The 24891-nt window shown below is 57.4% G+C and overlaps 1 protein-coding gene and 1 long non-coding RNA gene across 2 annotated transcripts; one reads left to right on the top strand and one right to left on the bottom strand.

Moving 5' to 3' along the window:
- Nucleotides 1-226: 226 nt before the first annotated feature.
- Nucleotides 227-1897, bottom strand: LOC109270866 (uncharacterized). Its single transcript, XR_002081716.2, has 2 exons — nt 1686-1897; nt 227-700 (listed from the first exon to the last, which is right to left on the bottom strand). It is a non-coding gene; the product is annotated as an uncharacterized LOC109270866 (long non-coding RNA).
- CCDC102A (coiled-coil domain containing 102A) lies at nt 1492-24035 on the top strand. The gene is given in 11 exon segments (XM_019455828.2): nt 1492-1616; nt 9741-10017; nt 10019-10150; nt 10152-10481; nt 12605-12831; nt 15723-15831; nt 18291-18407; nt 18767-18976; nt 19357-19527; nt 20642-20745; nt 22948-24035. Coding segments are annotated over 10 exon segments (1653 nt in total). The 5' UTR covers nt 1492-1616; nt 9741-9894; the 3' UTR covers nt 23078-24035.
- Nucleotides 24036-24891: the final 856 nt, after the last annotated feature.

Raw genomic sequence — 24891 nt, 5'->3', positions numbered from 1 at the left:
AAACACTTTTTTTAAAAAAAGAGGGGGAGAATCTCTGTCCTCTGAGTCCTTAGTAACTGACTCTCGCAGGCCCAGGTACAAAGCAAAGCAAAGGCCAGCCTCGCAACATTTACGGACTAGATCTCTCTCCAACACCACATCCTCTCCCCAAATCTGTCTCCATCAGACATCAGCATTGAACCACGCAAGTAAGAAGCAAATGAACTGACAAGCAAAACTGCAAATATTGCAAAAAGCGCAGGGCTTCATGAAGTTGGTTAAAGCGACATGGGACAAATGAAGGCATAGCTGTCCACAGAGGAAGAGAACATCGCAAAAGAGAAATGATCGCGTCCTTCCAGAGAGAACTGTTAGACTACCGAAGGACTCAGAGCACCATTTGCACGTGAAACTCTCAAATATATTTGCAAAAATGGCCCTGTTTCAGTAAAGGACCAACTCTTCATTCTAATGTCTGCATGGTTGCAATCATAATCTAAATAGTGTTCGTTAGTTAAAGCTAGTCTTTCTTCAACATTTTTCGTTTCCTTTTCAAGGTAGAGTCCCAGTGTGGTCTTGTTGCCTCCACTCTCTCCGGGAAGTTTTGGTGATCTTTTCAGAAGGATTCATGGCAGGGGCTTTTCTGGCTGGCTCAGTCAGCGGACTATGCAACTCGATGTCAGGGTCATGAGTTCAAACCTCACAGGTGGCCTAGAGCCTACTTTAAAAAAAAAAAAAAAAAAAAAGAGGATTGACCACAGTCGCCCTCCAGATACAGGATATGATGAGAAGCCCTCCTGGCACCCATCCCCCATCTCGCGGGCAAACCACAACCACCTTACTCCCATGGGCGGAGGAAGTCCCACAGCCATTGGGCGCACAAAAGAGCGCCTTACCGTAATTGCCTGGGGACAAGTGCCTGCTCCTGTCCCAGGTTGGACGCACCCCAGCACCTTGGAGAAAATCTCCCCCCGCCCCCACCGCGGGCCAAGTGCCGCACCACGCTTCTCAACATGCGTGAGGTTACTCTGGTGAATCCCTTTGTGGTACAAAGGGGAAACTGAGGCCCTGTGAAGGGCAGAGACTTGCTGCTCCACGGCCACTCGGTGGCAGAGCTGGCACTAGGAAGAATGCAGGTAACAAAAGTGAACATTTGATAAGCGTGCCCCACGTGCTGTCCCGGCACAGGCGGTGCCTACTTCGGCTGCAGGGCGCCTAGTGCGTCGTTGGCGCTCTGGAAGCCTGAGGCGGGAAAGCCGAACCCCGCGGGGGCCCCCAGACCCTGCCTTTCGTACCCCCCACCCCCACCCTCGGCCCCAAGCGGAGGTGGGGCCTCCGTCCGGGTCCCGCTCCCTCTCTAGCAGAGCCCGCCGCCCCGGCCCGTGCCCCTCGCCTCCAAATCAGGCTGGTGCCCCCACCCCGGCAACTCGGTGGGCCCGGGTCACATTGGGGCTGCAGCTTGCCGGGGCCCCCCGCCCCCGCCCCGCCGTCTCCTCTCCCTCCCCTCCCTCCGGGAGGGAGGAGGAGACTCGGCGGCCCTCCCTCGGCCCTCCCGGCGGAGGCCGCGGCAAGCCCCGTGCCCGCTCCGCCCAGCCGCGGCGGGTCGGACGTCCGGAGCCCGCGGGTCCCCGGCTGAGGTGAGCGGGGGCGGCAGCGCTGGGGGCAGCTAGCCACTGCGTCTCGGGAACTCCCTCCAGGCCGCGAACCTTCCGCGGGAGGGAAGGGGTTAAGTTGGGGGGCGTGCTGGAGGAGAGGGGCACAGCGTCCGCAGCAACCCCCAAACTCCGAGAACTTCCTAGCCCTCTCCCGGGGCTCCCCAACTTCCCGGGGCCCCAGGCCTCGGGTGTAGAGGGGTTGCCGGGAGTGGGGGGGAGGGCAGGGCCGCCTTCGGAATGCTGCGGGCCGGGACCGGACGGGAGGGGGGCGGCGGGCGGGGGCGGAATTTGGAACTCTCCCGGGGGACCCAACGTGGTCACCATGGCGAGTGCGGGATGGACGGGTTCAAGGGCCAATCGGAGCGCGGCGCCGCCGCCCCAAGCCCGCGGCGGCCGCCAATGGGGGCCGCGCGGCGGGGTGGGCGGGACCGCGCTGCCTGGGGCCGGGAGCCCCCTCTGCCCTCCGCCAGCCGCTAGAGGGAGCGGGGCGTCTTTGCCGGACCGGGGCTGCTGGGGAAGGGGCGAGGAAGCTAGGGTCGACGCTACTTCAGGCCGTGGGCGGGCAGAAAGCGCATTTCTGGAGGGAGTTGGGGCAGTCAGAGCGATGGCTCAGTGCGAGGAGAATGGAGTGGTCCTCAGTTACCCCCCCCCCCCCCCGTTCTAATGGTGCCAATAGATGATAGCTGGCAAACCCACTCTCCGCCCTGGGCTCCTGTTTCTGTGTCTTAAGTGAGGGTTGTACAGACCTGTGTGGGGGTTGGGTTGGCTCGGGTCGGTTCAGGTGGCACAAGGTCTGCCCACTTTGTTGGACAGAGCTTTTAGGAATCTTGTTAGTGCCTCTCCCCATCGTACAGGCAAGGAAACCGGCCCAGACAAGACAGAGAGTTGCAGATATCACACAGCCTACCAGTGGCACAGCCCTGACTGGTGAGACGTCTGCTCTACAAAAGCGAATAGTTCAAGGAGTCGCCGAGAGGCTGGCCGGCCCCCGTGAAAGGCTCTAACTCTCTCCCATACCAGCTATGCTTGGCCACTTGGCCCGATGCCTGAGGACCCCCTCTTATAAGTGTTCCCAGGGGCATCATGCCCCTTAGGCAGACTTAGCCCAGGAGGGGAAGGATCCAATCCCAGCAGTCCAGCCCCACCCCCCCCACACCCCACCCCACTTTGCTGCTGGTCCTCTGGGTGGACGTGGGCAAGTCGCTGCTCCTCTGGACCTAAGTTGGTCCATTGTAAAGAAAGGAGTTCTAATCAGTGATGTAGGACATCTTTGTGGCTCCTCCGTCTGAGATGGGGGTGCCTGGGATAGTCTGCTCCCCAGGGGCTCAGGTCTAGCTGGCAGGCCCTGCTTACCTCCCTCCCTCCCTCCCTCCTCTCCTGGCCATCCAGTGGCTGGAGCCCAGGCAGCAGGTCCGAGGGACAGGTGCCCACAGTTTGTGGGCTGACCAGCCTTGGACCCTGCACTTATCCAATCAGGCTGTCCTCTGCGGTTTCCTGCTGGGCTCTGCTCCCTGCCCACAGCCAGGCCTGTGGCCATGGGCAGCTCCAGAGCGCCACCTGAAAAGTTCTGGAAGGACACAGCGGGGTTCTTAGCTTGAGGGAAGAGCTGGGCCGCTGCGTAACCCCCAGTCCCCTCAGCTGGCCCCCATCCAGCCCTCAGCATTGCTCCCTTCTCTAGCTGGATAGTGAGAGTCATCTAAATGTGCTAAAGACAAAACACAAAGTTGTCCTCCTGTGGGCCACTTAAGCTTAAGTAAGAGGCCCAATCCCTAACCTGGCCATGAAATGACCTCTGACTTTGACCTTGGCCACAGATAGGCTCACACACCTGCCTGTCTTGGAGTCTGGCTACAAAATGACTCTTTATCCTTAGGACAGTTCAACCCTCCCTCTTTATAAGGGGATCCCTAACTGTTGATCTTCTATCCATCAACCTAGAAAGTATTTATGTGTCATCTGCTGTATGCTGGGCCCTGTGCTGACAGCCAGAGAGATCAAGATTTCCTTATGACCATTGCCTAAGAACAGGGTGGTGTGCCAGTGCTTTGGAAACACTCGAGTGCTCTATATGAGATCAGAGAAGGCTTTCCAGAGGAGGGGAAACTAAAGGTGGGTCTTGAAGGATGTGTAGGAGTTCGCTGATGGAGAAAGAAGGAGGGAGAGACCTAGACAGTAACACAAGCAGCAGGAACCACTGGTCACTTTCTGTGGACAGAGTAGATGAGGGCCTCGCCTGAGGCAAGTATTGGATCAAAAGATTCCAGTTTCTGTCCTAGAGTGAGCCCACAGCTTCCTGCAGCAGTGAGGACGGCTGTGGGGCTGGGGTTCGGGAGCTCTGAGTCCCACTAAGGGGGACTGCCCAACTAATGGGATGCGAGGTCACAGTTAAGCCTTCTGCTCTCCACCCCGCCAGCCAACTTCAAGCAAATCCTGTATTCAAGGCCTGTCCTAGAAGCTGTGGGTGGCACAAGCATCCCGTCTGGGCCCGGGAAGCCTGTGCTGCAAGAAGAGAGGGCAGCTGGCCAAATGTGGCTGCGACGGTTTGTAGGGCTGTGCTCTCTGGGGAGGAGGAGCTGGAGCTGAGGAGATCGAGGCATTTCCTGGAGGTGGCAGAACTGAGCTTGAGGGATGGGTGGGGGTTTCGGAGACTGAGGGGCAGCGTTCCGAGTGGGGCAACAGCCTGAGCAGAAACCCTGAGGATTAGAGCAGGAATAGACCCGTCTGGCTGGTGGGAGGCAGGAGAGGGGAGGGTGGGGTGAGGAAGGCTCTCTGGGGCCTGTGGTGGCTGGTCCCTCCCCGACCTGCTCTTTGGGGGGTAGTGACACCCTAGGGGAAGCAGGAGGCCACACACACACACATACAAACCACACACCCTATGGGAAGAAGGCACTGAGCCTGGTGGAGAGGGGGCAGGAAGGGCAGGGCAGCGGCAGTCTGTCTCTGTAACTGTGACCTGAGCCTCTGTGTTACACGACTCTGGGTGAGTGTGGTGAGCGTCCGTTACTAGGGCTCTGTGTGTGTGTCCCTGGGGCTGTGTTGTGTGAGTGGGATGGGAGTGAGGGTGAGGGGAGGTGTTGCTAGGCAGGGTCTGGCTGCCGCGGAATCTACGTGGGGTGCAGGGTTCCTGGTGTGCCGGGGGGTGGGCTTCTCCAGAAAGCCAACCTTGGGACCCCCACCCCTTTCCACACGTATGCACACACGGCCCCCAGGGGACTCTGGGCTTGCAGGAGGGCTGTCCAGAGTCCCTCTTTCCCCGCTGCTCCCCTTCCTCCTCCCCCAGCCCCCAGGAGGGACTGAGCCAGGCTGCTGGGAAGGGCAACAGGAGCTCCGTCTGGAGCCCACCCCTGCCTTTAGTGTGGGCGCCTGGAAGCCATTAGGGGCCTGGGTGGCGCCTGCCCTGCCCCTGAGCGACAGGCTTGAGATTCCTGGAAAGAGCCCACCCCCGCCCCCGCCCCCTCACTGCTGAGCCCCATGCCAGGCCTGGAAGCTCCCGGAGGCCAAGAGAATATGGCAGTGGCCCCCTCCCTGCCACCCTCTCCGTTTAGGGCTGCCAGAAGGGCCCAGCAGCCGGAGCCTGGCGGACCTCCCCCCCACATCCCAGAACCAGCACAGGGCTGGCACTGGGATTTCCTGCCTCCTCCCCTCCCCCTCAGGCCCTCACATTGTTTCTCTTTTCCAAGAGCTTCTTCTCGTGGAGCTGGGCCAGGGAAAGGCGGAGAGGAGGAGTGTGTGTTTGTGTGCGTGTGCATCTGTCTGTCTTAGGGGTGAGTATCGGCACGTGTCCGTGTGTATCCATCGGTGTTTTCACGTGCGTGTCTTCGGGTGCATCCGTGACTCTGTATCTACAGGGGAGCATCTCCGTGCATCCGTACCGTGGTGCGTGCATAGGGGTCCATCCCTGAGGATACGTGCCTTCCCGTGTCGCTCTGTGTCTGTGTTTAAGTGTGTGGGATTGCATGCGTGTCTGCAGATGTGTCCGGGTGTGCGAAGATGTCTGCGAATGCACGTGGTATCTAGGCCAGCCACCTCACTGCACACACAGAGAGCCTGTCGGAGGGCACGCAGCCTGCCAGGGAGGTGGTGGTGTGTGGGGAACTGCGAGCTAGGTCCGTATGGCTGTGTCTGGGTGTGTGACTTTGTGTAGCTGTTATTGGCATTGAGACGTACACGTGTGTCTATGTGAAACGAGGAGTGGTGATGAGGCATCACCATGTACTCAAATGTCCCCAACCTGGACTATAAAAATGCAGATCCCCAGCCCCACACCTACTGACCATGAGGCTCTGGCAGGGCGTGGGGGAGGTAAGGCCCAGGAACAGCATTTTAAGCCAGTATCTAGGTGAATCTGAAAAATCCCTTGATCAGGAAGCACTGGTCTCCCGCACTCCCACGCCACCCGCATTCTACAGGTGGAGAAATTGAGGCCCAAAAAGGGGCAGTGGCTTACACGAGGTTGGTGACAGAGCTGGGCCTTTAGAACTGATGCCTGGTGACGGTGGACAGACAATTAACAAACAGCCAACGGACGAGAGAAATACAGGAGGATCGCCGGGCAGCACTGACACGCGAGCGGTCACGAACGTAAACTCCTCCACCTGAGGGTAAAACCCGCGGTGTCTGGCTGCACAGGTGGAGGCAAGGCAGGCAGAGAAGTGGAGGTGACCTAGGTTGGCACTGCCTGGGGAGAAAAGAACAGGAGAGGGGCTGGGGCGCTGAGGGAGTTTGCCAGGGCGAGAGCAGGGCCGCGGAACGTGAGCTGAGTGAGGGGAGCAGGGCTGGGGGGCGGGGGGGTGGGAGGCGGGTGGTGCGGACCGCGAACAAGTGGTGGGGTTGAAGGATTTTTGTGATTGGGACTCCCAGAGGGAGTGAGCTCGGACTTGACGCTAGAGGGGGGTCACCGCTGTTGCCAGCAACAAAGCGTGGCCAAAGGTTGGTGTTCTTTAAAAATGTTTGTTTATTTTAAGAGAGAGAGCGCCCGAGCAGGGGAGGGGCAGAGAGAGAGAGGGAGAGAGAGACTCCCCAGCAGGCTCTGTGCTTGGGTCGGGGCTTGACCTCGTGAACCTCGAGATCACAACCTGAGCTGACATCAAGAGTCAGATGCTCAACTGACTGAGCCACTCAGGTGCCCCCAGGTTTGCATTTTTAAAAACTCACTCTGAGGGCACCTGGGTGGCTCAGGCGGTTAAGTGTCCAACTTCAGCTTAGGTCATGATCTCACCGCCTGTGAGTTTAAGCCCTGTGTCAGGTTCCCTGCTGTCAGTGCAGAGCCTGCTTCGGATCCTCTGTCCCCTCCCCCTCCCCCAAAATAAATAAACTTTAAAAACAATTAAATTAAAACTCACTCTGGCTGCCACTGTTCAGAATGGATTTGAAGAGTGGCACATGGGTGGCTCAGTCGGTTGAGTGTCCAACCGGCTCAGGTCATGATCTCACGGTCCGTGAGTTTGAGCCCCGTGTCGGGCTCTGTGCTGACAGCTCGGGGCCTGGAGCCTGCTTCCGATTCTGTGTCTCCCTCTCTCTCTGCTTCTCCCACTTCTCCCACCCTGCTTCTCCCACAGACTCACACTCTGTCTCTTTCTCAAAAATAAAGAAACATTTTTAAAAAAGAAAAAAAAAAAAGAATGGATTTGAAGAAGGCAAAGGAACCACCTTTGGTTCCAGGGGGAAAGCAGAGAGTCAGTGGCTGGGGTCACCCAGGTGGAAAATGATGGTGGTGGCCTTGACAGGTTAGTGACAGAGTAGGAAGAAGGTGGATAGATCCTTGTGACATGTGGCAGACAGACCAACAGGAGTTGGAGGTGACGGGATGAGGGGTGTGGGGACAAAGCAAGATTCCAGAATGTACTCCACAGCATGAAGGAGTGAGGAAGTGCTCTTCTCCCAGAGGGGGCATCCAGAAGGAAGAGCTGGTTGTGGAGGGAATGGAGTCCAGAAGGAAGAGCTGGTTGTGGAGGGAATGGAGAAGGTGAGTTCCAGTTCAGCCAGGCTGAGTCTGAGTTATCTGAGGAACATCCTGTTAGAGGCGTGGGAGGTTCCGGTGGGGTACCTGGGCTAGAGAGAGAGATTCAGGGCTGGTGACGACATGGTGGGGTGGCTCAGGCCGGGTGGTGAGAGACAAGGAGCCCCAGGACTGGATGATGCCGCCACTCAACAGATGCACCCAGGTTGTCCCGGGAAGGCTGGCGGGAAGCAGTTGGAGGGTAGGAGGAAGACCTGGAGAGCACGGCGTCCTGGATGAGGGTGACGCAGGAAAGCAGGAGAGGCTGACGGTGCCCACACTAGAGAGGGTGCAGCGGCGAGGGCTGAGACTTGCCCAGTAGGTAGGTAGGGCAGTGTGGCCGGAAACCAGCCTGGCGTGGCCTGATGAGAGAGGGCAAAGAGACTGAAAGGGTGGACGGGCCTTGACAGGGAAGAGAGAGAGGAGGGGAGAAGGGGGGAGGATCGTGCCAGGAGAGACTCCAGCAGGGGTGAGGCCCCCTAGAGAGGGCATCATTGGCAGAGATGGGAGAAACCGGAGAGGGGAACTTGGACCCAAAGAGGGACAGCCCTTCCATCCTCTTAGGGCCAGAGAGAAGGGGGCCATGGGCCTTGGAACAGGACCTGGAGGGAGTGCCAATCTGATGGCTTCCCTTTTCACTGCAACTATGACATTAGATCACCTGCTGAGAGTGGGGGGTTAGAGGTGGGAGGAGGATGAAGAGGGGACAGAGAGGGCTGGCCAGGCAGTGTTGGGAGCAGCTGGTATTGAGACACTTTGTTGTGGGGCTGAGTCCCGCCAGAAGTGCACTGGAAAGGAAGGGATGGCTATCGGGGCAGGGCCTTGGGTGAGGATTTGTGGGACACGCTCTGCTGAATGGGGAAGGAAGAGCATGATGTCCCAAGAGAGGCTGCTGCTGGCGGTCAACACAAGGCCACAATGGAGGGAGAGGGGGACAGGCTGGGGACAGAGAGAGGGCATGCGTCTCACTTTTCTTTTAAGTTTATTTATTTTAAGAAAGAGGGGGTTGGGAGGGACAGAGAGAGATAGGGAGAGAGAGAATCTCAAGGTGACTCCACACTGTCAGTGTGGAGCCCAGCTGCAGGACTGGAACCCACAAACCCTGAGAGCATGACCTGAGATAAAATTAAGAGTTAGATGCTTAACCGACCAAGCCACCCAGGGGTCCACATCTCGCTTCTTTTAAAGTGATGTGGCCCACAAATAGCAGAGTCCAGCAGTGGGACCGATCCCTCACCACGCCACACCCCCACACTGCATACGGGCTTATTTCCATCATACCACCAGAACACGTGTTGCATTCACCAAACCCTCACCAGTGTTTGCATTTGGGCTCCCAGACACAGTATCTGCGATCAGACCGAGGCTTTAACCCACCTTGAGTTGAGCCTCCCTTTCCCCTCAGGTAAATGGCAGTCATTTCCCTGGAGTCTATTGAGAGGAATAAATGAGACCCTAGACATGGTACCCGGCCTGTAGTCAGCCCTCCACAAATGTCACTGCCATTGTCATCATATGCTGGGACTAAAACAGTGGCCGAGAGCCAGCCCCTGCCCTCAGCAAACTCACAGGATGGGGAGCAGACAGGGATACAGATCAATGGTAGGTGAGGTTGGTTAGACTAATGATGGAGACACAGATGGGGCTGGCCACCTGGCCTGAGGCGGTCCGGGAGGACTTCTAGGAGGAGATGATATCTCAGATAAATCTTAAGGATGAGAGTTAGCCCAGCGCAGCAAGCGGCAGGGAGGGGACTCCTTCAGCAAGCATGCGTGCTGCATTTGGGGTGGAGATGGGGAAGTAGTACCAGCCATTCACCTTGTGAGACTGGACTTGAAGGTCAGGGACAGCAGATCAAGGTTTCAGATCAGCTGCCTCGGCTGCAGGGTGAGGGGACAGTAGGGTGGTGTCTGGAGGCCAGTGAGGAAGCGGTTACAGGCCCTTGCTCACCACTACAGCCTCACTGGGACTTTCCTGAAGCAGACCGTTTCCCCCCTCCTGCCTTTGCTCATGCGGTTCCCGCTACCGGTTTTGCCCTTCCCATGTCTGAGCTTATGGGTATGGACAGGTGGTGGCCACGACCAAATAACGGTTGTGTTCTCCCACAGGTCCAAGGAAGAAGCGTCCCCCACCCAGTGGCCAGGAGAGCGGTGGGGAGCAGTGGCCATCATGCACAGTCGTATCGCATCCGCCGGGCGTCCCCCGTGCCGCCCCTGAGTCCGGCCGGAGTTGGGACGCAGGGCCCGCCCGCGCGGCCGCACCATGAGCCACGGGCCCAGCCCCCGGCTGGCCGAGTCCCCGCAGCTGTCCAAAGGCAGCCTCCTGACCATCCTGGGCAGCCCCTCGCCGGAGCGCATGGGGCCGGCCGACTCGCTGCCGCCCACAGCCGCCCAGCGGCACGCCCTCGCCGGGACCGCCGCCCGCGCTGTCGCTGCCGCCCGCGCCCGCGCTGCTGGCCGACGGGGACTGGGAGAGCCGCGAAGAGCTGCGGCTGCGGGAGCTGGAGGAGGCGCGCGCAGCGCGCGGCGCAGATGGAGAAGACGATGCGCTGGTGGTCCGACTGCACCGCCAACTGGCGCGAGAAGTGGAGCAAGGTGCGCGCCGAGCGCAACCGCGCGCGCGAGGAGGTGCGCCAGCTGCGCCAGCGCCTGGACGCTCTCACCAAGGAGCTGGCGGGCGCGCGGCGCGAGCGCCAGGAGGCGCAGGGCGAGTGCGAGGCTCGGGGCCGCGAGCTTGCGCGGCTGCGCGGCGCCCGGGGGAACGCCGACAGGACGCCGGACGGGCCGGAGCCCGAGCGGGAGCAGGAGCCGGTGCGCGACGTCGGGTCGGAAGTGCCCCAGGGCAGCCAGGTGCGCGGCGCGCGGGTGGGGCTGTGGGGCTGGGGACGCGGTGGGCTCCTGGGCAGGGCCTTGGCACCGGGGTCCGGCAGGGAGCGCTGCGGGACTCCGAAAGGGGGATAAGGAAGGGCTTGGTCCCCTGGGAGGTTTCACCCCCCTGGGTTGGCCTCTGCTCCCCAGGGCCTCAAGAGGCCATTCTTCGGGAGAGGCAGATCGCCAGGGTGGCGAGGCCTGGGACCTGGTGGTCCCTCCACTCCCACATCTGAGCAATCAACAGAACCATGAAATCGTCCCTTTGGGGCAGGAGTATGATCCGAACAGTTGCCTGGTAGGCGTCCATTAGCATCGCAGCTGAATTCATTCATTTTTTCAGCTTGAATGGGGGGCGGGTAGGGGTGAACATCTATAACCCGCATCATCAAAGCTGAGGGGGTGGGAGATTGTCAGGGCAATAGGGGCACAGAGAAGGTCCCTGAACCAGGCTTTGGGAAGGGGGCTTCACAGCTTTCCTGGAAGAGGTCCCATTTCAGCTGAGACTAAACGGATGTGGAGGAATTAGCTGTGAAATGTGCAGGCAGACATCCTAGGCATGCAAAAGCCCAGAGGCTGAGAATAACAGGTCCCGTCATTCAGTGGGCACCTACACAGAGCACTAAACTCTGCGTGTGCCGTATCTAGTTAATTCTCACAATCCCAAGAGGTGTTTGCTTTGTGGATGAGGACACTGAGGCATAGAGAGATTAAGTACCAATGTCTGCCAGCTGGTGACTGGGGCATTGGGTAGTTGAACCAGGTGAACTCCAGGACCCACTGTAATAATCAGTCTGGCTGGAGCATTAATGGTGGGTGTGGAGGGCAGCATCCCCTGACCCAGCAGGCCTTGTAGGAGCAGAGTCCAGACTCACATTCCTCCCAGCTCCATCCCCAGACAGACCAGCTCTTCCAGCTCAGATTCTTGGCTGCCCCTTTCCCTCCCCTTCCATCCCTGCAGGCTGGAGTGGGCACTGCTGCCTCCTGGTGGCTGAAGCCCCCCCCCCCCCTTCCTCCCCAGGCCTGCCTGGTGTTCGGAGGTGGCATTCATTGCTCTTCTTTGGGGCAGATAATGACAGCTCCTGTCAGCCAGCCTCAGGTGCTATTCCTGACCTGTCCTTGTTGTGGTTGCCAGTCACAGCCCCGGAGGTGGCAGTGCAGTGGCAGGAACCTTGGGATTACAGTCTGAGGTTTTTTCCTCCAGCCTAGCCAAGGGGCTGCTGGTGGTGATCAGGGTCTGGGTCTGAGACTCAGAAAAAGCCCCTTCCCTCCCTGTTTCCCTGTTTGTGAAACAGGACTTTGGACCAGGTGGCGTCCAAGGCCTCCACCCAGACAGTCTGAGATACATTAGGAGTAGAGCCTCTCTCCCCAGGTAGTTCCCAGGGCCACTGTCCCAGTCCAGATAGGGAAACGGAGGGCCAGACCTGGAAGGAGTTGGCCTAGACTCATCTAGGAAGGTCACAAGGGAAGCCAGGCTGGAAAAGAGTCCATGGATGTCTCAGGTTCGTGGTCAGAGACAGGCTGTGGGTGTAGCAGGGGCAGGCTGAAGGGGCCAAGGGGTAGGGGGAGGCTGGAGGAGAGGAAGAGGGCTTGGCACTGAGTTAATAATCCCTCAGTGCTTCCTGTCTGGGAGCTGGTTCTGCTCACAGGGACTGCCTCTTTTACCATGTCACATATCTCCTGGTGCCTTAGTGTTGGCACGTGAAGAATGGGATCTTCGAGCCGGAATTCCCTTTGAGAGAAGCTAGCCTCCATTATAAGTGTCCCTGCTTCTGCTTCCATTCACACCAGTGTCCCACCATATGCTTGCATACTTCCAATGACAGGGAGCTCACCATCTCCTGCAAAATCTTCTCGGATACAGAGAACTTTGGTGGCTGACTCAATGCACAGTTCCAGGAAGTGAAGGGGGAGGCCCAGAAGAGGGGGTGTCTCTCCTTCTCCAGGGATGGAGAGGCAGGCTACGGGATGGAGAGGCAGGCTGTGTGATTCGCCCAAGGTTACCTACAAGCTGATCCCAGACCCCGGGCCTGGGAAAGGCCAGGAGGTTGGCCAAGAGCGGGGCTCAGCTGCCACTGGTCCATCCTCCGCCTTGGTCCCCACAGGAATTGGAGCTAGTGGAGAGCCTGCTGAAGAGCAGACCAGAGGAGCCCGAGGGCTGCTGGGAGGCCCGCAGCGTGGGGGCCGGGGGCCCACGGGGCAGCTCAGGCCGCCAGGAGCGCAGCCGGCTGCCCTGGGAAGACACAGCCACCATCGAAGAGGGTGCATCCAAGTTGACTGCCCTGCGGCTGCGGCTAGATGAATCCCAGAAGGTGCTACTCAAGGAGCGAGAGTGAGTCCTGGGAGGGAAGCAGGGCCCCGGGGGTGGACCCGGCCACACCAGGGCACCCTCAGAATCACAGAATGAAAGTCAGTGTTGTGGAACGTGAGGCTCGCTGCAGGTGAATGGCACTACTTAGGGCCGAGTCTTGGAACTTTAGAGCGGCGTGCTCTACCGGAGGACCCAGTGCAAGGTTTGGTTTATTTACTTATTTTAATAATTCATTAGTTAAATAATATGTATCGTGCATTTACTCTGGCAAACCCGTGCTCGGCAGTCAGGATACTGCTCTAAATACGACCAAACCTCCCCACCCCTGGCCTCACGGAGCTTTTCTCCTGGCAGGGAGAGGGTGCCATGGACAGTCAGGGAGGTTGAGGGGTTGCCGATGGAAATTCAGGTTTGGACTGGTTGAGTCTGAGATGACAGGGAGACAGCTGGGGACATGAGGAGTCTGGAGTTCGTGAGGTGGATCTGGGCTGGAGGTAAGAACTCAAGAGTTAGCAGTGAATAGGCGATACTGGTAAAGCCACGAGCCGGGTGAAGGGAGGTCAGAGACGGAGCCCTGGAGCCAACCTAGTTTAGAGATCAGAGGAAGAGCTAAGCAGGAGACGAGACAGGAGAAGGGAGTCCCGGACGGGACAGGGAAGCCAGGAGCACCTGTTTCACAGAGGACAGGGAACAGTTGAATTGATCAAGTAAGGAGAGGACTAAGTTCTGACCCATGGATTTAGAACAGGGAGGTTCCCGGTGACCTTGATCAGGGCACAGGCCTGATTGCAAAGAATATTTTGTAACACCCCCTTTTCTGTCCAGAAATTAAATGCATAGATAGTATGAAGACAGAGGTCAGTGTGGTGCTTCTATAATCACGGAACCCCAGTGGTGGCCCACAAACTCCCAGAAGCGAGGACACAGATTCCCTCTCGTGGGCTTCAGACAGAATGAGTCCTACTGACACCTTGACCTTGGACTTCTAGCCTCCAGAACCGTGAGACCGTAAATTTCTGTTTAAGCAAAACAGACGAAACTCAACCTGTTTCATTAACTGAAATTTAAAGTACACATGAGGGGAGCCTATCATAAAATATATGTATCGTGACATGGAAATGCTCAGGCCCAGCTCCCCTAGAAGAAATAGTGAAATGCGGTCGACCCTTGAACAATGTGGGGGTTAGGGGCACTGACCACCCCCCGTGCAATTGAAAATCTGACTCCCCAGAATTGGATTCCCCAAAAACTTAGCTAATAGCCTACTGTTGACCAGAAGCCTTACTGATAATGTGAATAGTTGATTAACACATATTTTGTATGTTATTCATATCATATGCTGTATTCTTATAATAAAGTAAGCTAGAGAAAAGAAAACATTAAGAATAGGAAAGGAAGGGGCGCCTGGCTGGCTCAGTTGGTTAAGCCTCTGACTCTTGATTTCGGCTCAGGCCATGATTTCATGGTTCATGAGTTCGAGCCCCACGTCAGCCTCTGGGGTGCCAGTGCAGGGCCTGCTTGGGATTCTCTCTCTCCCTCTGTCTCTGCCCCTCCCCTGCTTGGGCACATGCGCTCGCTCGCTCTCTCTCTCTCTCAAAATAAACAAACATTTTTAAAAAAGAAAAGGAAAGGAAAATATACTTACAGTACTGTACTGTATTTATTGAAAAGTGTGCATGTGAGTCGATCCGTGTGGTTGAAATCTATGGTGTTCAGGGTCAAATGTAGTCAGCATCTGGTAACTTTATAAAGAATGATAGCGATGATAACCATACCAGCAAATACTCCGAGCCAGCCACTGTCCTGCAGCCTTATGTGTGTTCAGTCAGGTAAAGTCACCTCCCAGGGCGGCTACAAAAACGGCAGGTGCAGGTGTGTGGGCTTAATAACTCAAATACACAAGTGCTGTCTCTTTGGTGACCAGATTTCCTGAGAGATGAACAGCCTTTGGCAGAGTTCTGAACAAAGCAGAGCGCGACATTCCCTCAATTTACACAGCGATTCTGTTCCTGCGGAACACCACGTTATACCGAAGATACTTTCTGTTTATATGGGAATCAGCCTGAGGTTCAAGGCTCAGATCCTTTTCACACCCAGGGATGTCCAACAGGACATGCACGCGTTACAGGGATGCGGGACAGTTCCTGGGTGCACAAGATGTCCTGGGCGTTGACTGCAGGACGTAGGCACGCCTTGTCCCTGCCCACTAAATGACCCGATCATGCGTGATTATCAGACATACCTCCTAGAAGGTGGCATTGTCTCTTCTGAGAAGACCATGTTAGACGTAGGACACGTCAGGCTTCCTGAGAGTGGTGGGGGGAGGGGGACAGTCGTGAGGCACAGCATGCTGAAGAGTGATGATAAGCACAGCTCTTCGTTGAGCACCTACTGTGTGCCAGGGCCAGGCCTTGTGCTCTTTACTCACAGCATCTCATGCATGCGCAGAGCAGAGTGCAGAGTGGGGATCGCAGGAGACCCACCCAGGGATGATGACAGGAAGTGCCCCCTCCATCTAAGACCCACTGGACAGTATTTTCCAGCTTTTCCAACTCCCGAACCCTGTGTGCAAACCAAGCCTTACAGGGAACCCCAGTACGTAAAACAGGAACAGACGTCATATTTGGCAGTTGAGCCTGAGACACTTGCCCAGGATGGCCACTGCCCTGGAGTCTCGGTCACCTCCCCATGTCGTAAGCCGGGCAATCGCGGTTGTGCGTGGGGTTGGGGGTACCCCTCCAAAAGGAGTGCAGAAGCAGGGTGCCTGCCACAGTGTGGGGTGCCAGGGCCTTGAATGCCAAGGCAAGGACTTTGGACACGGACTACTCCTCCGGTGCAGACCACCGGTGAGGGCTTTCAGCAGAGGGCCTCAGTGAGCTCACCCCCATGTCTGCCTCTCCTCCTCTCTCCAGGGATAAACTGGCACTGAGCAGGAACATTGAGAAGCTGGAAGGGGAGCTCAGCCAGTGGAAGATCAAGTATGAGGAGCTGAACAAGACCAAGCAGGAGATGCTCAAGCAAGTAAGTCCTGGAGCTGACGGTCTTCCTAGGAGATGCAGCACTGCGCTGTTGAATTTCAGCAGTGGGAGCAGGAGACAGGGAGTTCAGTCATTTCCTCGCCAAGCACTGGCTGTGTGCCATACGCCGTTCTGGGTGCTGGGGCAGGCGATGTCCCTGCCTTCAGAAGCTCACCTTGTGGAGGCCACGGGGTGGGGCCCGGGGGATACCGACAGTAACCGGGCAGGTACGTTCATAAGCTCTGAAGCACTCAGAATGAGAGAGATGGGGTGGTGGGTCACGAGTGTCCTCTCTAGAGGCGCCTGGGTGGCCTAGTCGGTTAAGCGTCCAACTCCGGCTCAGGTTATGATCTCACAGCTTATGAGTTCAAGCCCCGCATCGGGCTCTGTGTTGACAGTGCAGAGCTTGGAGACTGCCTCAGATTCTGGGTCTCCTTCTCTCTCTCTGCCCCTCCCCTGCTCGCACTCTGTCTCTCTCTCTCAAAAATAAACATTTAAAGAAAAAAAGAAAAAAAAAAAAAAAGAATGGCCTCTCTTGGAGTACCTGGGTGGTTCAGTCAGTCAACTCTTGATTTCGGCTCAGGTCATGATCTCACAGTTTGTGAGGTCAAGCCCCGGGTCGGACTCCGTGCTGTCAGCATAGAGCCTGCTTGAGATTCTCTATGTCTCTCTTTTTGCCCCTCCTTGCTCGCTCTCTCTCAAAATAAAGAAATAAAGTATAAAAAAAAAATAAAGTTCACTAAATCTTAAAAGAAAGAAAGGAAGGAAGAAAAGGAAGGAAGGCAGGCAGGCAGGCAGGCCTGCCTCTCTAGGAAGGTGATGTTTGAGGCAAGACCTAAAGGAATTAGAAGCCATCCTTGAGACAATATGGGAGCAGAGTTCCTGGCAGAAGGCACAGCAAATGCAAAGGTCCTGCGGCCAGAATAAGCCTAGTGTGTGCAAGAAACAGGCCAGTGTGGCTGGAGGGTAGTGAGCGAGGAGGTTACAGGGGAGCCAGACCTCACTGGGCTTTGTAGACTGTGCTGAAGGGGAGGAGTCTGGATGTAGCATTCATTGGGCACCTAGTGTGTGCTCTCACTGATGCCTCGGGGCGGTCGAGGAGGCTGGACCCTGATGTCCCCATTTTGTAAATGACAAAACTGAGACTCCAGCTGTCAGGGGATTCCACCACGGTAGCAGGGGGATTCGGGGTAGGCAGAAATCCCCCTGGGGGGCCGCTGCTGCCTCCTGTGCAGGCCCTCATAGCCACCAGGGGGCGCAGCCACCCAGAGAAAGCCTGTGGATCAGCTGCATTTCCAGAAGGTACAAAGATCCAGACCTCAGAGCCTGAAACTGCCGTGGAGGCGACTAAGGCTGGTCCCGTGGTAGACTCTCTTGGGAAATATCCTAAAACCCTCACTCTCCTGAAGCAGCATCTTTGGGGGATGGGCCCAGGAATCTGCCTTTTTAATCTTTTCAAATTATGAAGTGGAATCATTTGCAGAAAAGTGAATAAAACATGAATGTGCAGTTTAGCAGATAATTATAAAGATTCTCTTTTGTAACTGGCTTCCTGCCCTCACTATTATGTATTTGAGGCTTATCCGTGTCGTTGCACAGAGTGGTAGTTTGTTGGTTTTCCTGCTGTGCGACAGGGAATGTGCAACTCTGCCAGAATCACCCCAGGCGATCCTGACATGGCCAGCCCCGCACCCATACGCAGACCCTGTTCGGGTCTATTGTGTGCATTCAGCCAGCACAGGGCTACCCAGGGCCGAGACCATCGGGGATACAAAGGTGGGCAGACAGGCAAGCTCTCTGTCCTCCCGAGCTCACATTCCAGTGGGGAGTGGGACAGAGAGTAAAGGAGGCACCCCTTGTAGTTAGGGAGGAGGAGAGGGGCCTCCTTGAGGAGGGGGCATTTGGGCCAAACCCTGAGAATGAGTACAGTCAGTCCTGTAAAATACCTTGGAAAGAGTGCACCAGGTAGAGAGAGCCGCATGTGCAAAGGCCCAGCGGTAGACAGGAGCTTGGTGTGTTTGAGGACTAGAGCCTAGAGCACAGTGAGCTAAGGGGAGAGAGGTGGGAGATGAGGCTGAGGAGAGATGGACGAGGGTCCAACCACGCAGGGCTTCATGAGACCATAGAAAGGAGGCGGGTCCTTATCCTAAGCAACCCAAAGATGGAGGTATGATTGGATTTGTCTTTTTAAAGAGCTCCTTCTAGGCTACTCTTGTGGAAAGTGGGGTGACAGGGGCCACGAGTAGACACTGGGAGGCTAGCGGGTAATGAGGTCGGAAGCGTGAGATGCCAGAAATGGCACAAGTGGTGGGATTCAGGCTCTGTTCTGGATACTCTGTGGCCCACGTGGGCCCCGCCTCAGACTCTTTGCAGAGCATTCCTGCACCAGAGCCCATCCCCCAGAGCTGGTTCCAGATGCGCCCAGGTGGTTCTCACATAACCAGGCTGTGCTGTATCCTGCAGCTCAGCATCCTGAAGGAGGCCCACCAGGACGAGCTGGGTCGCATGTCCGAAGACCTGGAGGACGAGCTGGGTGCGCGGTCCAGCATGGACAGGAAGATGGCCGAGCTGAGGGGTGAGGTGAGACCGCGGCTGGGAGCCGGGAGAGTTTGGGACTGGGGGGAGCCAGGGGCATTGTCTCCATCAGCCGACCGCTCAGAAGAGGGCAAGAAGCAGGCCTGTGCGCTGAGGTGGGGACCAGCCACACCCCGGGCTCCAGCCTGCAGGGGGTGACGGGCCTCTCTCCCACACAGAGACCAGAAGCTCCCTCACATCCTGCACACCGTGAAATCAGCCCAGGTTAATTATAGCTGCTGCAGCCGGATCTGCTTCCTGGAGCCAAAATTGGCTACAGGAGGAGATGGGGAGGGGGAGCATCCAGCCCAGACCCTGCTGTCCCTTGTCCCCCGGAACCCTGACCCCGTCCTGCCCTGTTGTAGATGGAGCGGCTGCAGGCGGAGAACGCAGCCGAGTGGGGTCGCCGTGAGAGGCTGGAGACCGAGAAGCTGGGCCTGGAACGGGAAAACAAGAAGCTGCGGGCACAGGTCGGGGACCTGGAGGAGGCGCTGGCCCGGCGGCGGAGGCAGACAGCCAGCGCGCTGGACTGTGACCTGCGGGCCAGCCAGGCTGCGCTTTTCGAGAAGAACAAGGTGGGGTAGCGGGTGGTACGGCCGGGGCCGGGGCACCCCTGGGGCCCCGTGCAGCCAGGGCAGAGCGCCTACTGGGTGTCCAGCTCCAGCCCACTGGGGGCCGGGGACCCCTGAAGTAACGACTAAGGACAGGGGTGGCAGTCGCCCTAGAAGCTGCTCCTCCTGGGTGCCCACCGGGGGCGAGGCTTACCGAGCACTTTACTGGGAGCCCGGCCCCGCGCCAGTGCTCTTTGTTCGTTGTGTCGCTTAAGCCTCTTAATCCTCCAGATGTCCATCGGGCACCCGCTGGGTGCAGCCTTGTTGTGGGCACTGGAGGCACGGCGGCGAACAGGCAGGTGCCCTCTGACGCCGAGTCCTCCCCCGTCTCCCCTGCCCCGCAGGAGCTGGCAGACCTGAAGCACGTGCACGGCAAGCTGAAGAAACAGTTCCAGGAGAAGGTGGCAGAGCTGGCACACGCCAACCGGCGGGTGGAACAGCACGAAGCAGAGGTGAAGAAGCTGCGGCTGCGGGTGGAGGAGCTCAAGAAGGAACTGGCCCAGGCCGAGGACGAGGTGAGCACCCGCGGGGGCCCGGAGGGCAGCCTCAGACCTCAGCCGGGGTGGGAATGGGGCGGCAGGGCCCTCCTGTGTCACTCTGCTCCGGGCCCCCGGTGCCCAGCATGAGCCTGACTCTCGGGAGGTGCCCAGGGTAGAGCGGGATGTGGGCGTCCAACGGATGGTAAATAGATGCGTATGTAGCAGCGTGGGAAGAAAAACGGGCGAAGAGATGAGTAGTCGAATAGATTAATGGATAGATGAGTGGGTGGATGTGTAGGAGGCACAGGTACCACATAGATGTGTAGATGGAAAGACGAGAGAGTAACTCCGTGGATGGATGAACAGATGTATGAGAGAACAGATGGACAGGTGGATGGGGAAGGGAGGGGGAGGAGGGAAGAGGGAGGGATGGAGAGGATGTAACGATAGGTGTATGAAAGGTGAATGGATGGGTGGGTAGATGGGTAGGTGATTGGATGGATGGATGGGTGGATGGGTAGGTGATTGGATGGATGGATGGTTGGATGGGTAGGTGATTGGATAGATGGATGGGTGGATGGGTAGGTGATTGGATAGATGGATGGGTGGATGGGTAGGTGAGTGGATGGGCGGACAAATGACAGATGAGTGTACAGATATGTGGAAAGACAAATGACAGTGCAAAGATGGCCAGATAACTGGATCAGTGGGTAGAAGGATGAATGGACAGAGAGAAAGGACAGAAGGATGGAAAGATGGGTTAATAGGTATGTCTGGGAGAGTGGAAATGGATAGACGGGGCGGATGGGTGGCCGGGTAGAATAAGCAGTGGTGAGTGGGCAGGTAGGTAGGTGTCTCCATGGACAGATGCTATTCCACGGCTGAATGGTCAGATAAACAGACCCACAGGGAGAGACGGGCAGGTGGGTTGATCGCTGCATCAGTAGCTTGGGGTGTTGCAAGACGTGTAGACTTGGAAGGCAGGGGCGCAGCAGATACGGAGAGGAGCAAAGGGATGCTTCCTGGGCGGAGGTGGGCCTTGGTTTTGGCCTCGATGGGCAGACAGGGCTTGCTCTTGGGGAAGGCAGAGGAATGGCAGGAGTGGCTGGCCCAAGGTGACCCTCACGCTCTTTCCCTGCTCGCCCACCAGCTGGACGAGGCCCACAACCAGGCACGGAAGCTGCAGCGGTCGCTGGACGAGCAGACGGAGCAGAGCGAGAACCTACAAGTGCAGCTGGAACATCTGCAGTCCAGGTGAGCCCGGCGTGCGGCAGGAGGGCCAGCGGGGAGAGGATTCCCGGCCGGGGCACAGAAACCGGGCAGAGAGACTTCCTCCCGGTCAGGGTTGGAGCCCCAAACTCCTGCTAGAGGGGAAGGCGGTGAAGGAAGAGATCCAAGACCCCTGGGGCCAGAATCCTGTCCCCTCCAGGCAGGAAGGGCCAGGGCCAGGAAACCAGGGAAGGGGAGTGCAGGAAGTGAGACCAGCTGGGAGCCCTGGAATCATCTCCTGTGACCTGCTGGCAGGCAGGTGGGCGGGTGGGGAGAGGGAAGGAAGGGCGGCCAAAGAGGTCGGGTCCTAGGTGGGGCAGCGGACAGGGCCAAAGGGTCTGGAGAGTCATGGCCAGGAAGAACAAGCAGCCCCCAAGGTCCCCGGGCTGGGGTGACCACAGGCCAGCTGGGAGCTGAGGAATCGGAAGGCAGGGAAGCATGGAGGAGCCCCGGCCCTGATGGTAGACCCAACCCATCAGCTCTGGATGGGACGCGACCGCGTTAGTGAAGGATGACCTCAGGGTCTCTGGGGCACCCAGCTAGCACTCTTCATCCCTTCCCTGACCACCCCATCCCAGGACTCTGTGTACTCTCCCCGGGGCCACAAGGTAACAGAAGCCGAGCCTAAGCCGCTGCCTACTTCATAGGTGCCCCGCCAGCCAAGGGCATCATGACCACTATACTGACCAACTTCCTGTGCCAGGCCCTAGCCAGGCCCTTAGTGGCATCCTATTATTTCACAGAACAGAGAGATACGGGCTCTGCAGCCAGGCTGCCCGGGTGGTGGGAATCTGCATTTAGTAGCTATGTCGGTGGTCAGCGTGGTCTTGCTTGGGTCACTTGCTTAAACTCTCTGTGTCAGTTTCCTCCTCTGTAAAATGGGGATGATACAGTTCTTACCTCGCGGTTATTGTGAGTTAAATGAGCTTATAAAAGTACCTGGCACATAGTAAGTGCTGCTACTGCTGTTATTGCCTCTGCCCCCGGGGAGCCCCTGGGGGCTGTTGGGGGGTACTTATATTTGGGACCATGTTGTGCCGCAAGAATCATGCTCCTATGAGAGAAGGGAAGTAGAAGATATTTTGTTCTAGGGAGCTGGCGGACGAGGAAACTCAGGCCTAAGAAGGTAGATGTCTTCACGGCCACACAGTAGACCAGTGTTCTGGCCAAACTGCCCCCTGGCCATCTGTGCCCTGATTTACTGAGCACGTGCCATGTGCTGCCGTGTGTGGAGTTTTCGTGGCTGGGAATTCAGGCTATGAAGCCAGACCTGAAGCCATGTGACGTGGCCAACCTGGCCTCAGTTTCCCCGTCTGCCTGGGACGAGACCCATAAAGTGTTGTGCAGGGGCCCAGGCACCAGTCCAAGCATGGCCGGCACTGGCCACTCTACCCCCACAGCACACACCCCTCAGAGGCCGCCTAGCCCCGGGCTTTCCCGCAGTGTTGGCCACATTCTTTGGGAGCCATAAACTCCCCAAATGGACAGGCAGGCTCTACCCAGCCTCTCAAGTGCTTCCAACGGGGAGGGCAGGGCTGCCCAGGACCGCTGCCTCGTTTTATTTTCCAACTTTTTGTGCTTTAATGTTCCGGGGACAGCTCACTAAATCACGGCCCAGTAATGGAGGCCCCCGCCGGGGCCCCTCCCTGCCGTGTTAATAATTCATGCCTTCCAGTAAGATGCAGCCAAGGCGGCCACTTGCTGGGGGATGGGCATTTCCTCCACCAGCCCTTGTAAATTTTGGCTTTAAGAATTTGAATGTGGGGAAGAGCGAGGGCGGAGCACTTTCTCACTGTCCCTGGGGGGGGGTAGGGGACTCAGACCCCCAGCCCCAAACTCTCTGCCTGTGATCTTAGAGCCTGACGTGGGTTCAAATCCCAGCAGTATGACCCTAAGCGGCTACTTTACCTCTCCAGCCCCAGCCCACCGTGGAACCCAGCCTCACTCACTACTGTCCAGGGGGACTAGGCAGATTACTTGGCTGCTCTGTGCCTCAGTTTCCTTGTCTGCCAAACAGGGGTGAAGTAGCATCTCCCTCACCTCCGTGGTTTCTGGGAGGATGATGGGTGATGAGGTGATGGATGAAAAAGGCCCAGCCTGGGGCCTGCCAGCAGGGAAGTGCTAGGGAAGGCTTGGCTGCTTGCAGCTGACAGACTCCCCTGACCGTCCTGTCACCCGGCCCCACAGGCTCCGAAGGCAGCAGCAGAACGCCCCCCTCTTCGGGAAGATCCGAAGCGCTCGCTTCGGCACTGAGGAAGCCGGGGACGGAGCCAGCGACCTGGATGAGGATGAGGACCTGCAGATCCAGGTGGCCTAGAGCTCCCAGGGCCGGACAGGACTGGCCCGTGGCCACAGGCCCCTGGGTGCCTAGGTGGACCGGCCGCTCGGACTGGTGCAGCCACCCGTGTTCACCGCCACGGCTGACTTCCTCCTCTCCCAGGGTGGGGGTCGACCGTCCCACCCTAGCAACGCCTCTTGGAAGGGAAGCCATCACCTGTGTTTTATACATGTATATTTTATGTATGTGCGCGGGGTCCTTGGACCCATCTGATGTTATAAAAACAGGACCGCTCCCGGGCCCGGTCTCCACACCCCCCATCCACCCAGGACCTTCATGCAGGGGCGAGGGGGATGGCGAGGGGGGCTGCTGGGGCCTCGACCCAGGCTGCCTCTCTGAAGCTTGGGGGTCAGGTGGAGCTGTTTATAGTACAATGTGATAAACTCAGCCTTTTGTAATAAACCGAGTTTGGGTTCTCAGGGCAGAGTCCTGAGAGTGTGGCAGAGGTGGGCAGCTGGTGTAGGGGACAGCACCTAGCCCAAGCTCAGGAATGTCAAGTTATGTAATGAGTGACTGAATATGCAAAAGAATGAATGAATGAACATCTGAGCTGCTAAATGGTCGGGAATCCGGCTCCCATGAGGGGAAGGAAGAGGTACAGTGTGTGTCTAATCTGAGAAGAAGAGACTTCCATTCTGCTGCGGATGGATTCAGATCCGTGCCTCTGCCCCTTCCTGGCTGTGCAACCATGGGGAAGTACCTGACCTCTCTGAGCCTCAGTTTCTCCATCTGTAAATTAGACATCTCATACAGCTATCGTGAGAATAAGATGAGTTCATCTGGAGCTCAGTAAAGGTTAGTTCTTATTGAAATACGTAAAGGTGTGCGCCAGAGAGGGGGGATTTGCCCGCTGGGTTCTGCCGCATGGGATGAAGGTCAGGTGACCAGAGGTAGGTGTAAACACAATAAATAATAAATCCTTGTATCTTTATCCCAACCCTGCTCTAGGTAATGAAATTGCAGGTAGTTTCCATGTTATTTTTGATACTTAATGTCTAAACCCTCTATAACCAGCAGATTTATGTTAAATCTGGTAGAAACTTATTCAAAACACAATAGCATACATTTTTGAATCTGCAAGTCTAGGTGGCATTGAGACACCTGCCCTTAGATGAATTCTCAGCAGCAGGCCTGCTTTCTGCAGAAAGAGGCTCCGTCAACATTGTGTTTTAGCAGGCAGAAGGGGTGAGTTCCCTGTGCTCAGGGGGTATGCAAGGAGCAGTTGTGGCTCTGAGCAGGGGCCTGGCACCAAAGAGGAGTTCACTTCAATTGGGAGAGAGACTCTGTGGCTGTGGTGGAGAGCTGCACCCCGTGCTTTCTCTCTTGTGGCCCAGTCTGAGGGGGCCCCCAAGGCCCCAGTGCTGGTGATCAGTGACCTAGCAGTGCCGGTGAGGTGGGATTTGCTATCATGGCGGAGAGGCCTCAGGTTCCCTCCTGGGCTCCAAGGGCAAAGGAAGGAGTGGGTGAGACCCAGCCATGGGGAGCCCCCCTCCCTCCATCATGGGTCTTTCCCCACAGGCCAGAGCCAGCGGAAAAAGCGCTGTGGGGAGAAGGGAAGAAGACCCATTTCCTGTTGGGGCCTTTCTGTTTTCTCTTCCAAACAGGAAGTCAGTCCCAGAAGGGGCTGAAATGCTGCCTGCCCTTTGACCCCCAGGAGCCAGGCCCTCACTGACAGCAGCCCTGAGAGCCGCCTCCCCAGGCCCCAGGCAGACCTGCTGGTAAGGCAGGCTTCCCCAGACTCCCTGGCACCCCTGAAAAAAGTGTTGAGCAGGGACCCCATTCCAGCCCGTCTG

Source organism: Panthera pardus, unplaced genomic scaffold (assembly GCF_024362965.1).
Source record: "Panthera pardus isolate Hobbes unplaced genomic scaffold, ASM2436296v1 HiC_scaffold_18, whole genome shotgun sequence".
NCBI lineage: Eukaryota > Metazoa > Chordata > Mammalia > Carnivora > Felidae > Panthera > Panthera pardus.
Note: the sequence above shows the minus strand (reverse complement) of the source record. Positions and strands in the feature narration are given on the sequence as shown.